General features: G+C 33.4%; 1 protein-coding gene across 9 annotated transcripts in view; it reads right to left on the bottom strand.

The window, feature by feature from the left end:
• Window positions 1-1000: 1000 nt before the first annotated feature.
• LOC113239710 (period circadian protein) overlaps window positions 1001-14073 on the bottom strand; it is a 48337-nt gene continuing 35264 nt past the window's right edge. For 3 of the 9 annotated variants that reach the window (XM_026476824.1, XM_026476816.1, XM_026476838.1), the window contains 8 exons: window positions 13943-14044; window positions 12914-13053; window positions 11462-11605; window positions 5270-5461; window positions 4195-4272; window positions 2381-2482; window positions 1744-1890; window positions 1282-1414 (listed from right to left, as the gene is read on the bottom strand). In XM_026476824.1, the coding sequence (XP_026332609.1) occupies window positions 1304-1414; window positions 1744-1890; window positions 2381-2482; window positions 4195-4272; window positions 5270-5461; window positions 11462-11605; window positions 12914-13053; window positions 13943-14044 (1016 nt within the window). In that variant the 3' untranslated portion in view covers window positions 1282-1303. Of the gene's footprint in view, window positions 1415-1743; window positions 1891-2380; window positions 2483-4194; window positions 4273-5269; window positions 5462-11461; window positions 11606-12913; window positions 13054-13942; window positions 14045-14073 lie in introns of all 9 variants that reach the window. The other 6 variants (XM_026476832.1, XM_026476857.1, XM_026476802.1 and 3 more) reach the window with 5 other exon arrangements.

Here is a 14073-nt window from a genome sequence, read left to right as displayed (position 1 = left end):
TGTGTGTGTGTGTGTGTGTGTGTGTGTGTGTGTGTGTGTGTGTGTGTGCGCGCGCGCGTGCGTGCGTGCGTGCGTGCGTGCGTGCGTGTATATATATACATATACATAATCTTGCCCGAAACGAATTGTTAACCCTATGAATATACGACTCACAGATAAATATTCTCAGTAAGCCCTATATACAACATTCAATAGGACAAACTATAATATACTCCCGGACACATAATTCGAACAACCTCGCATGTTTGTCGTAAAGGGCTAAAAACCAAAAATAGTGTTATCATCGAAGAAAAAGTTTTCCCCGGTTATGCAAATCCAAATTCCCGACAGTGACTTATGGAAAAGACGTTTAGTATACTAGTTTCAAAATTGCATAATAGTTTTTGATCAATCAAACGTTGTTTAAACTTAGGGCACTTAGTACTGAAAATGGGTAGTGGCTCGAATTATGTGTCCGGAAGTGTATAATAATAAAATAAAATAAAAAAATACACTTACAGAATGTATAATTTGTACTAGTATAATATTAAATAATTGTGACTTTGCATCTACGTATTGCAAATTCCCGCTTTACATTAATAACAAATATTTGTTGGCCTTACACTCTTACCCGAAGAACGAAAACCTCATACAATCATCTTTTAGGTCCATATTAACAAATCCATCTCAAGTACTGGATAGTATATACTACTAAAATCACTTCACTTGAGTGACTACTTTGTTACTCATTGATGTATTTGAGAGTTGTCACAATTTCCTTTTACTAATGAATAATCTTCACACGTAACTTACGTTACGGTTCAAGATCGTTATTAAATACTAGTCTATAGTGCAGGGTCTTGGAAACTTGAGATGGCATTATTCAAGATACAGATGAAAATAAATTATTTATACGGGAGAGCTTGAGATAAAATCTCGAGATTAGAGCGACATCTCAGCTGATACGTTTTTAATACAGGACTTAAAAGCAGTTATTATTACGGGCCTTAACAAATTACAATCATAATTATTTGAATAATTCAATAGAGATTTTCGTAACAATGTGAGAAATATATAATAATTAAATGGGTCGCGTATTTCGTAAATCACCTTACGAAATCGCGAAAATTTCTCACTTCCCACAGAAAACTTCAGTCTTATTTATTCGGACTCAAAATGTCATGATTCAAATAAGAACTAAAAATACGCGATGGGTAACTGTACCAGTTTCAAGTTTAACTCGTGATACACGTGTCCAAAATCTACGATACGCATTGTACTTAACACAGCAAAACTGTTACTTCAGGTTCCCGTTACTGCTATCCTACGAGTTACCACAATGCTCAGTTGCACTGGGCTCAACATCGGGTGGCGGCAACGGTGCGTCTTCCTCATAAATCATCACTAGCTTGCTGTAATTGTGCTTCCTTCGGACCTGAAAGAATAATATTTGGCTTCACTAAATTATATTGCAATTATGGTTTAGAGTTTGCAAAAAAATAACAACTCACATTCCAAACAATGTATTTGGCTGAGAAATCTAAAACGAACTTTGACTTAGTAAAATTACTAAATTAAGCCAAAATGGCGAGCCAAGCAAGTGTTTCGTCAATACAAAAAGAATACGAAACAGACAAAGAACATTAATTCTTTTTATACCAGTTTTGATTATATAAACTTTATATTCCCCCATTTGTCACGGTATTCTGGTAGACACATGTGACACGAGAGTCCCCAAAAACCCCTAAAGAGAATTTCACGCACCTTCTTCCCTTTTGGATTTACTGAAGAACTCTCATCTTCGGAACTACTAGAGGCGGTGCTGCCTCCTTCGATATGAAGCCGGTCTCCAGCTCCCTCCAGTTGCATGTCCATATAAAGCTGCCCCAGTTGCTCATTCACCAAAGACGGCTGTAAAATTTATATTTTTTATTAAATTACTAAAGCAAGACTAAGACATGCCATACGTACTGACATTTTTATTCACTCGCTAAGCTAAATTTGAACAAGTTTAATAAAAGTACATTTTATAATTGAGTACGATGTAACAGAATAATCCAACCATATTTCAGCTGACCATTGTGCTGATGATAGCAAATCACAATTAATTACTAAAGTAAAACTTACTTTAGTAAAACTTACCCATTTCTGCCGCCAAGCAGTGATGTAAGTATTACTTCGTTCCGGTTTTGAATGGTAAGGGTGATAGTGAAATTCCAGCCACATGGGACTTGTCAACTTATGTCTCAGGGCGCGCAGTGGTAGTGCCTCTCAGAACTTTGTGATTTAAAACTCTGAGTGGCACTACAAATGTTTTGGAAAGGCATGTCGCTTACCACCAGGTGAACGACATGTTCGTCCCGTCATTTGTTATAATAAAAAAATATATTTAACGTATTACCATATCTACGCCGGCCATCTTCAACCTATCAGCCTTTAGCACCTCATCAACTTCCTTCGTTAATATCTGGTACTTGTAGATCAAATCGGGCGTCACGTGCACCTATGACAAACATAATTGCATTATGAATATCACTGTGATTAAAGCCGTATAATACAATTACTCTTCATTAGCACACTACAACAAACAGAGGCAAATAAAAAACAAAAGGAGGCACCATTGTGATTGGCTTACTTGAATGTAATTCGACATTCACGAAATGCTAATAATATATACACTCCTTTTTCTTTATAATAATAGTTTTTCGTGGTAAGGGTTTTAATTATCGCTAAGGTATATATTGTTACCGTAAACCTCACTATAATACGGTCAGGGAGCCACAGTCAATTAACATGTTATAATGGTTATTCTAGCTTCCGTTGTGACTTCACGCTCGAAATTCTGCATAAAATTAATTGGAAATAAATGTTGATTTATATTTGAGGCTATCAGCGCAAACGTGGTGTGATCCACGTTTATTTTTTGTCTACAATATTACTTTCAATGAAACTAAAGTACATAATTATTATATAATATTTGGATGCTATTTTCATGTATAAAAAAAAATTATAATTATACAGTGTTTTTTATGAGACGGTATGGGGAGACAATTTTATTATTTTGTATGAAAAAATCTTTTTATTAATTTTGACCAACTTCTGCGGTCCCGATTTTTTTTCTTATAATGCGATAAAATGAACCTTACATAAAAGTAAGTCTATCAGAACTGGAAAAATTTTGTAAATTTTATTCATTTTGTTTGAAAAGCATTTGATTAAATTTGGCCAACTTCTGCTGTTCCGATATTTTTCGTCCCGTACAATGATATGATCCTTACATAAAACTGAATCGATCAGCACTAAAAAAAATTTTGACCAATTTTATTTATTTTTATGAACAACCCACGCTTGGCCAAAAAATTGACTACACCAAAATTGTTTTCACAAGAGAAGATTTAATGGTTCGTAAGGCAGTTACTTCGCATCTTCTACGGTTTTGGATTTCCTCTTATTGACCCATTTAAAAAAAACACTGCATATTTATTATTGTAAATATTTATATATAAATTATTAAAAAATATAATAGAAAATAAAAAATAATTGTGATTACTAATACATTAAATCCCTCTTTCAATTCTCTATGCACTTCATAGTGGTTACACCACTTTTGCGCTGACAGCCTTACTCATAGTGCATCCGCACCTTCGATGAAACAGTGGCTTAACTTACATATTTAAATTTATAGAAGACGAGTTTCAAGTTTTGAGCACATTTTAAAAGCTCTTAAATATTATACTATCGATAAGTATTATGCCCTCTATGAGATGCATTATATTTGCTGTTTTTCCATATAAAATGCATTTTTTAAATAGTTTGGCATCACATTTTTTAAAAGTTTATGCCACGTAACTACTTAATCGTTGCTGCACCTTAGTCATTTTTAAGTCCTACACACTCGATGTAGCACATTTATTCTAATTTCTACAACTACAATTCTGTTTAATTTATTTACTAATTTCAAAAAATATAACAAAAAAATAAGAAAATAACCATGACAGCTTACACTTGTTATAGCAGATATTCCTGCTAATTGATAGATCTTACGGGGTCGCTTTATTTGCACAATGCGGGCGCTGTAATTATTTTAATTTAGTACGGAGCCCGCAAAGTGAGAAGTTGCATCTCAATTAGACAATCGTGCACCTAACTTCAAAATTAAATGTAACAAATCCATGTGAACCGCGAGGAGTGAAGAAAAAATGTGTCAAGAAATACCTGTTCCATCCACGGAGGTACTGTCTTTCTTCTGGTTACTTTTTTCTCTTGTTGAACACAATAGTAGTCGTTCATATTCTGAGGGAAACAAATAGTGCATTGATATTTACTAAACTGTTACGTAAATAAGCATCCTAGAAGAAAACAGGCTGTATACTGTATAGGTGGTATTATTTTACTGCACAGTGGTTTTATCTTTTATATATGGCTCGAGTCGAATAACTTTTACTGTGGATTCTTCCCAATTTACGAACAAAAAAATAGCTCTTCCATTCTAAATAAAGAACAAAATAATTTAAAAGGCAAAGTTTTTTTAATAACTGTGTCTAAAACTGCAAAAAATCACGCCAGACCCGATACTGTGGAAATTCGATCTCCACAATGACACAATACATAGAATCTAAAATTAGCGATGCGAAAATATAGTTGTGAGTTATTTTATAACCTGCAAATAAATCTGCCAAACCGCGTAACGGCTATATAGTCTACCTATCTATAGACCAGGGTTGTTGCTAATCCAGGTTTTGTACACATCACCAGATGCGGATGCTGATTTTTTAACCTGAACATCAGCGGATTCTAATTTTAACAATTTAAAAATATTTCAATAATGTACAGATTCTTATTGAATCTACATGAAAAATAATTTCAATTGTTTCGATTTTTTAAAGATTTTAAGTCAATTATTAACAAAAAAAAATTAACCCTCATAAAATCAATCAATCTGCCTTACCTGGTGAGTGCAACTCACCAGGAACTCACACTAGAATTTTATCAAAAGTAAGAGCGAGCATTGGGCTCTTTTTTGGGCTTGCATTCAATTTCTGGATGGTTTGTAAATTATTCCAGTGTGCCGTAATCCCCGCCCCTTAAGATAATGTCACGACGCGAATATCCGCAATGAATATCAGCATCGATCAAGGGTGATGTGGATGCGGATATTCTCAACAACCCTAGTCTAGAAAGTTCCTTTCTGTATCCAGCTGACCATGGGAAGAGGTGTACTCATGCTGACCATGAAACTATTACTTTATATGTATTAATATTGAATGTAAATTAAAAAAAAAGTATAAACCTTGGGATTTTCCTTCCTTCCATCGCCGCTATCTTCAGCGCTACCAGTATCTGTCTTGAAGAAAGATGAATAAAAGGAGGAGTAACTGGACTCCTCATCCGTTCGGTCCTCCGTCTCATCGCTGTTGCCCAGTTGCCTTTTGCGTTTCCGGCCATGCGAAGGTGAAGATTCGGGAATGGCATTATTTCTCTGCTGCAGATAACAAGAAAATAATGTTTGCTACTCTTCACCTCCAAAGCAACAATTTTTCAAGTGCAAGCACACAAAACTATTACACTGTTATTTTAGAACTTACAGTCTGCACTTGATTCAAATAATAAATAATACTATATAGAATACATTTTGGTAGCATTATTGGTATTTGCACAATTAAAGACGCCTATCTATATAAACCTTCCACCACCACAACCACCTCCCAAACCACCTTCGTCACAATCTGCGACTTTAGATTTCATTCCTATATTCAAGGCAAATATAAATAGTTCAAAGATGCTGTTAAACTAAAACACAGATATATTTGCGATTATAAAAATAATTTTTTGTTTATAGTTCCAGGCCACACACGTTAGTCAAGGTCTCAAAAATACACGAAACAAAAAAGGGTATGAAACAAAAAAGTGTATGATCCAATGGCAAAGCCAATATGTTATTGTTTTTCACTAGCGGTATCATGACCATACATACCTTGCTCAATGTTTAAATCGGCATTCCACTCGCATTCATTCTAAATTGAAGCAAAGGAAACCATTTACTTCACTAAACATTTTTACCATAATGTAACGAACAAATCATGCTCCACTAAGTAATGCAAAAAGTTATAACAAAATAAATAAACAACCACGTAGTGGGAAGAACAAAGCATTTAAAAATAACAATAGTGCAATGTTAAACTTAATTACACATTTAGAACATAGCGAGGTAGTTAGGTACATTCGATTGAACCTACTTTAATTTAAAAGGTCACACAAGGATATGGTATATAACCATCTAAAAGCAGAACAATTAAACTTAGATATGGGTGGCTTAATCAAGTTACCTAGATAATTAATCGTGACGATTTTGCTGTGTATATAATAATAGAAACTATTGGATTACCAGTTCAGTATAATATTGAACTATGTCTGCATCTTTAGTAATATTCTAAAATTAACTTCTTAAGTCGCCATCTCTCGCAATTTTTTCGAACTATATTTCGATATACGACTTGTTACCTACCTACCAACAAATGGACGACGAGTCCAATGCAAAAATTACGAAAAAATGTCCGGAGTTAACCAATATCTTAGAGGATGGAAAAACAATAAAAGAAAGGAGCTACCCTAACTACGGAATGAACGTGCATACCCAAACAAAAATTGGACGAATAAATAGCGGATTTCTTTAGTGTCGTACCATAATCTATCGATAAGTCATTATCGACATGCAAACATTTCATTAAAGTAGATCAATATTCCATTTGGGAATATTTTAGATTATATGGGAATATCTGGGAATTTCACATGAAATTTTGAATTTATTGTTTTGCGTTTCCAAATACTCAAATATTACGAAAAGTGAATTTGCACAGAAAAAATTTATATTTTGTAATTCGAGAGTATATAAAAAAGATAAAACTTTGAAATATAAATCCTATACATTTCCAACCGCAAGATTCATATTTTCATAGCGAAATTTTTAAACAGATTCCAAATAGTGTAAGCTTTTTGTATTTATGCATTAGTATAGAATTAACATCAGTGACTGATTTAAATGAATCTTTAATTCTATCCATTTAATTTTGGAAATAAATAAAAGTAGTGATATTATCGATAACAATATTATTATCCTACGTTTATTTGCTTAAAACATGGTGTAACAGGAGACGTAACAAGAGTCAGCGTTAGTATAAACATGTTTCGCATATATTAAATAGCATGCAAATATCTGATTATACTCAATTTGTATATGACGACAATAATGATAGTCAATTGACTACTATTGGCCGAGCGCCTTTGATTTGTGCAGAAAAATCGACACTTTTCCGAAGTGAGACAAGTACTCGCGAGCCACTGCGAGTTGTGACATGACACTTCATACGAGCTCTATACACGTTAGCGCTCGCCTTCACTCGGTCAGCTAGGCGAGTGACACCGAACGATGGCAAGGCAAGGCAAGGCAAATTAGGCAGTCTATACGTTGGTATTGGCCTTCACCGTCTTTGTATTGCTGGCTTTATGAAATAAGAATTTTTTAGTAGTTAGAGTTGTCAGTGGGAAAAAATCGGAAACGAGTGGATAATTTTGTTTTCAGGAACTGATAATGCCTAGTAAATGAGTCTTGTTTAATCTAAATTAAATATAAAATTATTTACCAATAAACCTAATTATGGAATTGCATTATCATGTAATCTTCAAAATCAATCAATAGTTACATTCAAAGGTATATTAAAATTTGACTTTTCAAAATGAAGCGAATAAAATAAATCAAGATGGTCTTTGATTCATTGTTTATATTCGGCACTATTATACGGCGGTATGATTTCCAACCATTTTTTTTTCTTTTTTGATTTGTAGGTAAACTTTAAATAGTAAAAGTAATAATAATAAAATAAAAACCTCGTACTGAATTATTTTAATAACAGAATATCGATAAAATGTAAGCTTCCAAGAACAACATGTGACAAGTCAAAATAATCGTTAACAACAATCATCAAAATATACAAACAAACAGGCAATCTGAAGAAACCAAAGCAAAATTTTGGCAAGATTTATGAATAAACTTAAATATGTCTAATTACATGAATATTTGGGCTTTTGTGTGATTTATAGATAGAAAAATAACACGAGCCTGTACAATGTTACATTCGGTCGATTTAGCTTTTTCAAATGCCACATCCCGTAATGCTGCAGCAACGAATTTTTATTAATACTTAATTGTTCTAACTGTCAATATTTTTGTCCATTTTATTACAATACATGCGAATAATTCAATAAAACACTTGGAAAAACATTTGTTTTGACATTTGATATACTTCCCTTTGACAACCGTATCATGTACCTCATGTACTGCGAAATGGACACGGTTGGCATTTAAGATGACGTTACGTATTTTCGATTCCCGTGTTTGAGACAGAGCAATGTAATGCTATCTTTTTTGACGGCACGCAAGAATTAAACAAAGACAATAACATGTTTATGTTTTCAATGTCGAAATGCATCATATACATATAAGGTCTGATTTATATACATATGTCAACATAACATGTTCTTTAGTTTCCATGGTCTAAGACCAATATAAGTGAAGTGACATGTAAACAAATATGAAAAAAAAAACTACATTTAATTTGAATTGAACAGTACTGCAATTCAAATTTAAATTTTACTTGCAACAATTTAAAGACCTAAAAATTCGCCATATTATCCAGCTTCTACTGGAAACTTAACAAACTGCATCATATTTAGCTTCTAGTAAAAACTACTTGAACACATGAGTAATGGAAGTAGCCTTCACTGTCAACATTAATTAATTTATAAATAATATTTTATACATATACACTTAAAAAAAAAGTTGTGCAGATAATACAATACAAATATTATAAATGTGAAAATAACTGTGTCTCTCTGTTTGTTAGTTACGACGACGTGATATAAGAAACGTATCGACGTTTCGAATTTCTAGATTCCAACTAAATAAATAAACACAAATTTTCACAATTTCGAAAACCGATTTATAGCAAAACCGTTATTCTTCTGTTGCATTAGTTGCATTACCTACCTTTTGCTTTTTAATTTTAAGTTCTTCATTTCCGACTGAACTTCTACTTTTTTTAAATGTAAACAAGGTGCTAATTTTTAACTGATTACTGTCTGCATTTCGAAGGCTCTTAGGTAGCTCTTGCAGCTGGTGATTTTGGTATAAATTTGCCAGAAATGGAAGATCTTTCTGACAAACACGCAATATCCTCAGATTTAAATTCTTTGCACCAATTACTATTCAAATTTACACCCTTTTTCACCGAAGCAGACAATTTAATATATATAATATCACTTGCCTTTATATCATTATTGACAATTTCATGTAATATTCAGATAAATCAAACAAAATAAAATTAACCTATCGCACTTCACCTTCAGGGAATTTCGGTAGCTATTATAAAGAAAAAAATAAGTTATCGTAAGTTTGTTTTGTAATATTCCTAAAAAATCTAAAAAAATCATTTGGGATTATAAAAATCCGAGCAAATGTTAATTCGGAGAATTTCGGAGTTCTGATAGGTAACCCCAAGCCGTAAAACGAGAACAGCAGTAAAAAATCATTTTGAAAATAAGATTAATAGCAAAGCGATTCTATATTTTCTTTTTTCTAAATATTTCAATCGCTTGTGGTTCCGATAATTTAAAATTGACATAATGGGTTTCTTTCCGCAAGCAATGTCGTTGCTTGCGGAAAAGACGGAAAGAAACTCAAAAATCAAAATAATGAAATAGCTAACTGTCCTTATCCTACGATTTGCTTTTGTAATTTATATGCATATTTGTAAGTAATTTTTACAAGTTCTTATTATAATACAGTACGGCATGATTCACAAGCGCCCTGTCGGTCGATAAGATTTAATACCCTCTAAGTTCGGACACTTTTACGCACGGACCCGAGTTACTATGGCATAAAGCCTGGAAAATGCTGACTCCCACCTATGGCGAAGTAGCTTACTATTTAGATTTATGTAACGTAATGCTTTTCTACTTTTCATTGCATATTTTTTGTAATTTAGTCTTGTAGGGTTTTTGATTTGAATTAAACGTCTTTTATTGTAATAATAAATTCTATTTTTAAAACGTCCTTTTCCGCCATCATTACACAAGTCCCGACGTTCATTTATTTGTAGGTCAATGTTTTTATTGAAGTAAAATAGATTGCAAAATATTCGACTGAATCGCGCCTGGTAATCCAGTAAACGTGCATATACATGAAACGTGCATACGGCCCTTATACGAAATTTTGAACAGTGGCAAACGTTTTTCAATGTGAAGCACAACCCGACAGCTATATCTGTGAAAAATCGTCACTCCACATACGATCGTTCAGTACATCGTGAGATTACTATTTTCATTATAGTTATTTATTTTATGTCTTGTATCATTTTAAACTATTTTACAATATTTTATGCTTTCAGATTGTCATTTTTTTATTACTCCACAGATATTGCGGTTGTGTTGTATCTTACAAACCTGTTGTGAATTAATAAAACAAAAGAAAAAATGATTGCCCATTTCTTCAAAAAGGATGCACTCACGATTAAAAAAAATTTAATTCAGATTAATGAGTACATTGCTTAAGCGTGTGGAAATGTCAATAATTATTGGAATAACAAAAAAATATACACGGAAATATTCTACAATTTTCCTTAAATATATTTGGAATTAAATAAAATAAGCTTTTGCTTGTTTAGTAGTTGAAATTTTACATCTCATTATGTCGCGTCAAAATCTATGGCATCCATACATTGCATCGGTTTCGCGATCCCAAATTAGCAATCGCAATCAGAATGTTACCGCGACATACGAGTTACGATAGTTAGGCAGGGTAAGAACATACTTTAATTTGAGTCAAATGTTCTGAGCTCTAAGAAGAATAGAAATAGTTATTTCAAAGTACACTAAACTTGCCCTTGTTATTATCAGTTTTACTTGTTTTAGCAATAATTACGTTAAATTTAATACTTATGATATATTTGCCGAAAACGTGCAAATTGTCTCACTCTGCATAAACTCCTCAAGAAGGACAGTCATCGTATTTCTTATAATGGTTAATGTATACCTCGTGTTCTCAAATTTAATATTTCCGCCTTTTGGATTTGGAGAAGTTAAGGCTTCAAGTCCCTCTTCCCCGGTGTTCCTCTTACCCCGCCTGACCCTAATTTGTAGATATAGTAATGTCCTACCTAGTTATGCTTACAGAGGCCATCAGCTTAAAAAGGTGGAATGGCTGTGGCTGTGTATGACTTTGCTGTGTGATATAAAGAATTTAATTGACAAATTAAATGATCACTAGATGTAATAAAAAGTAATGCCTGAGAGATGCCTGCGAGTTAGCTTTAAATATCGCAAAAAACGTAATAAAAAGCTTAAATATTATTTACTAATCACAATGGCACCTATATTCACGACATAAGCACGTACATATCAGAAACAACAGAGAGGCATATGTGCATACCCGATTGAATGTAATAGCGGAGCAGCTGCTATCACCGCTTCTGTGACCGTACTTTGACTGTTTCCGAGTCTCTGCTCGCATCTTTTCCCGCCATGCAGCGCCAGAATGCGACTTCGTCTTCTGCAGTACATTTTGCTTACATGCCTGCACATGTTGATAACTGGATAAATTCCACACACCATGCATAGAATGGATAAAAGGCTGCTTTTATCAATTCTACACACAGTGTCCGACCTGTCACGTTAAGCAATTGATTCTTAGGATTATTGTTTACAATAATATACCCTTACGTGTTATTTGTATCTATTGGCACAATATACGTTTCAAAAATCAATCACAGACCGGTATTATATCATGTATTATGTAAGGAAACCACCAAGTTAACAATTATATTATTAACTGTATTGAAATTTTAGTGTAAAGTGTAATAAATAAAATTGTAAAATATGCACAGTTACATATTAAAAATAAAGCAACAGTATAACAGCATAATCTTTGTCTTGAAATATCTAATGCTATATAGGAATGGTATTTTCAGCCAAACAAACTACAACCAAGATAACTTACTATCGTATAACAATTGAGCATGTATGGATAGGTAAAATAACTGACACGTTCGCAGTTTTGTCAATTTAAGGTGTCTACAGATTTGCTCGATTTCGACTAGCAAGGTAACCGTTCGGCGGCAGTTTTTCTGTCTTTCGCGATTTTGTCAATTGCTAAAAAGTTATCAGTTATCTACTATTACTATCGTAACGATCGTCAAAATTGGGGCAAATGTGTGGGCACCTAGTGATCGTCAGAACGCACCATATCGACCGACAGTTACGATCGTCAAAAATCGAGCAAATCAGTATTCTCAGCGACTTTGTCACTAAACTAAGCTACATTTTGATGTCAAAAGCGACATTTTATATCTATGTAGCGACAAAAAAATTTAGAGTTTTTTGGCGCCTGTTTAGTTCAGTTTTATCTTTTAACAAGATTTTACAAATGAATGAATGAAATTATCTTAATTATATGAATGATTTTATCATTGCGACTTTGTGAACGTACTACTCGATATGGTAGATCTCTTATTTCATATGTATAGGTGATCTCGTATCTGTTATGACCATAAAGTTCTTGCCAATGGTATGCACCTTATAATAAAGACTACCACAAGAGTAGATTTTCATATGGACTGGAAAAACCATTTTAGCAACAACTAGCGCTTTTTAAAGCTTATTTCTAGCGATATTTTCTTCAGTATAGTGAGCAACACTGCACGTGTATTGAATATGTAATTGATTGCTTTGGTGTTAATCAGCTGACTGTTCTACTTTTAATGACAATTTAGTTAAGTGTAGTTCATATAAAACATATTTAAGCATACGTAACATAGGTTAGAATTGAGTATGTGCAATTTTACCGTACTAAAGTAATCAATATAAGATAATTTAAGCGACTTACCTCTTCATAATTACTTCTTCCCAAACCAAGGGTACTGTGTGAATAGTGCATAGTGTGAGCGACCACGTTCTGCTGCATCGGGTACGCGACATGGGCTGGGTTGACGGGCGCATACATGAACGGTGACCCGTACATCATTACTGTTATAAAAGATGCTATTTAATAAAGTTCAATACAAGTGTAACATTCAAAATAACCTCTAAAATATTCCACTGTAATACAATGTCAGCTTAGATCTTCCACTTGCCTCGATCTTCTGCTGTCACTAGCAATATAGCAACCAATAATATGCCCCAGAGCTTAGGATATACACTCCTTTGCAGAAAAAACGGACACCCAAGAATCGAGTACTTAAGTTTTATTGTAAAGACTTTATATATTATTGCAACAAAACAGAACTGAAACAAAATAAATTATTCACGAAGATTAAAAATATGTTGGAAAATAGATGGCGCTACGGCTTAAAAGTGGTTGTAAACCAAATACAAAAGATCCGACAACAAGCACATAGAAAAATTCGTAAGGTCGCAGATTCGTACTGTGGCTTAGTTGGCATAGCGTATGACACGGTTTGCAAGAAGACGTCGGTTCGAATCCGGCCGAATAGAAGGAATTTTTCAGTGTTCGATCTTTGTGTTAATAATTATAACAAATTAATACAAAGATCGAACATAATAATTAAGCAATTTAATTGAGTAATTTTACTACAAATAATTTTATATCAGTTCAATACAAATTTATATAAATTGTTAACCAAATGTGAAAATAATTGAAATTCCTTCAATAATATAATTTCAGAATTCAGGAGCTAAAACACTTCTGTTACGTGACGGTACCAGTACATATTCAGGATCATTTTGCTAAGAACCATGCAGCATATCCACCACTGGCTTTAAGACCATTAAAGATTTGGTATTGATGATGGGAACAATAAAAATTTCGAGTCAAATACGCTGATAGTAATGCGAACGCAGTTGGAACAGAAATAATACATATTGTTTAGATAAAAATATTAAATCAATATAGTACCTGGTGCAGGGTATTGTGCGGAGCTATTTCCGGCGTTTTGGCTTAATTCAGCGCCAGGGGTCATTATGGGCGCGGCCGGTGTGTAGTACATGGGAAACATGCCTGTCGACATGCAGGTTGTTAGATAACAG

Source organism: Hyposmocoma kahamanoa, unplaced genomic scaffold, assembly GCF_003589595.1.
Source record: "Hyposmocoma kahamanoa isolate Upper Pololo Valley unplaced genomic scaffold, ASM358959v1 100021, whole genome shotgun sequence".
Classification (NCBI taxonomy): domain Eukaryota; kingdom Metazoa; phylum Arthropoda; class Insecta; order Lepidoptera; family Cosmopterigidae; genus Hyposmocoma; species Hyposmocoma kahamanoa.
Note: the sequence above shows the minus strand (reverse complement) of the source record. Positions and strands in the feature narration are given on the sequence as shown.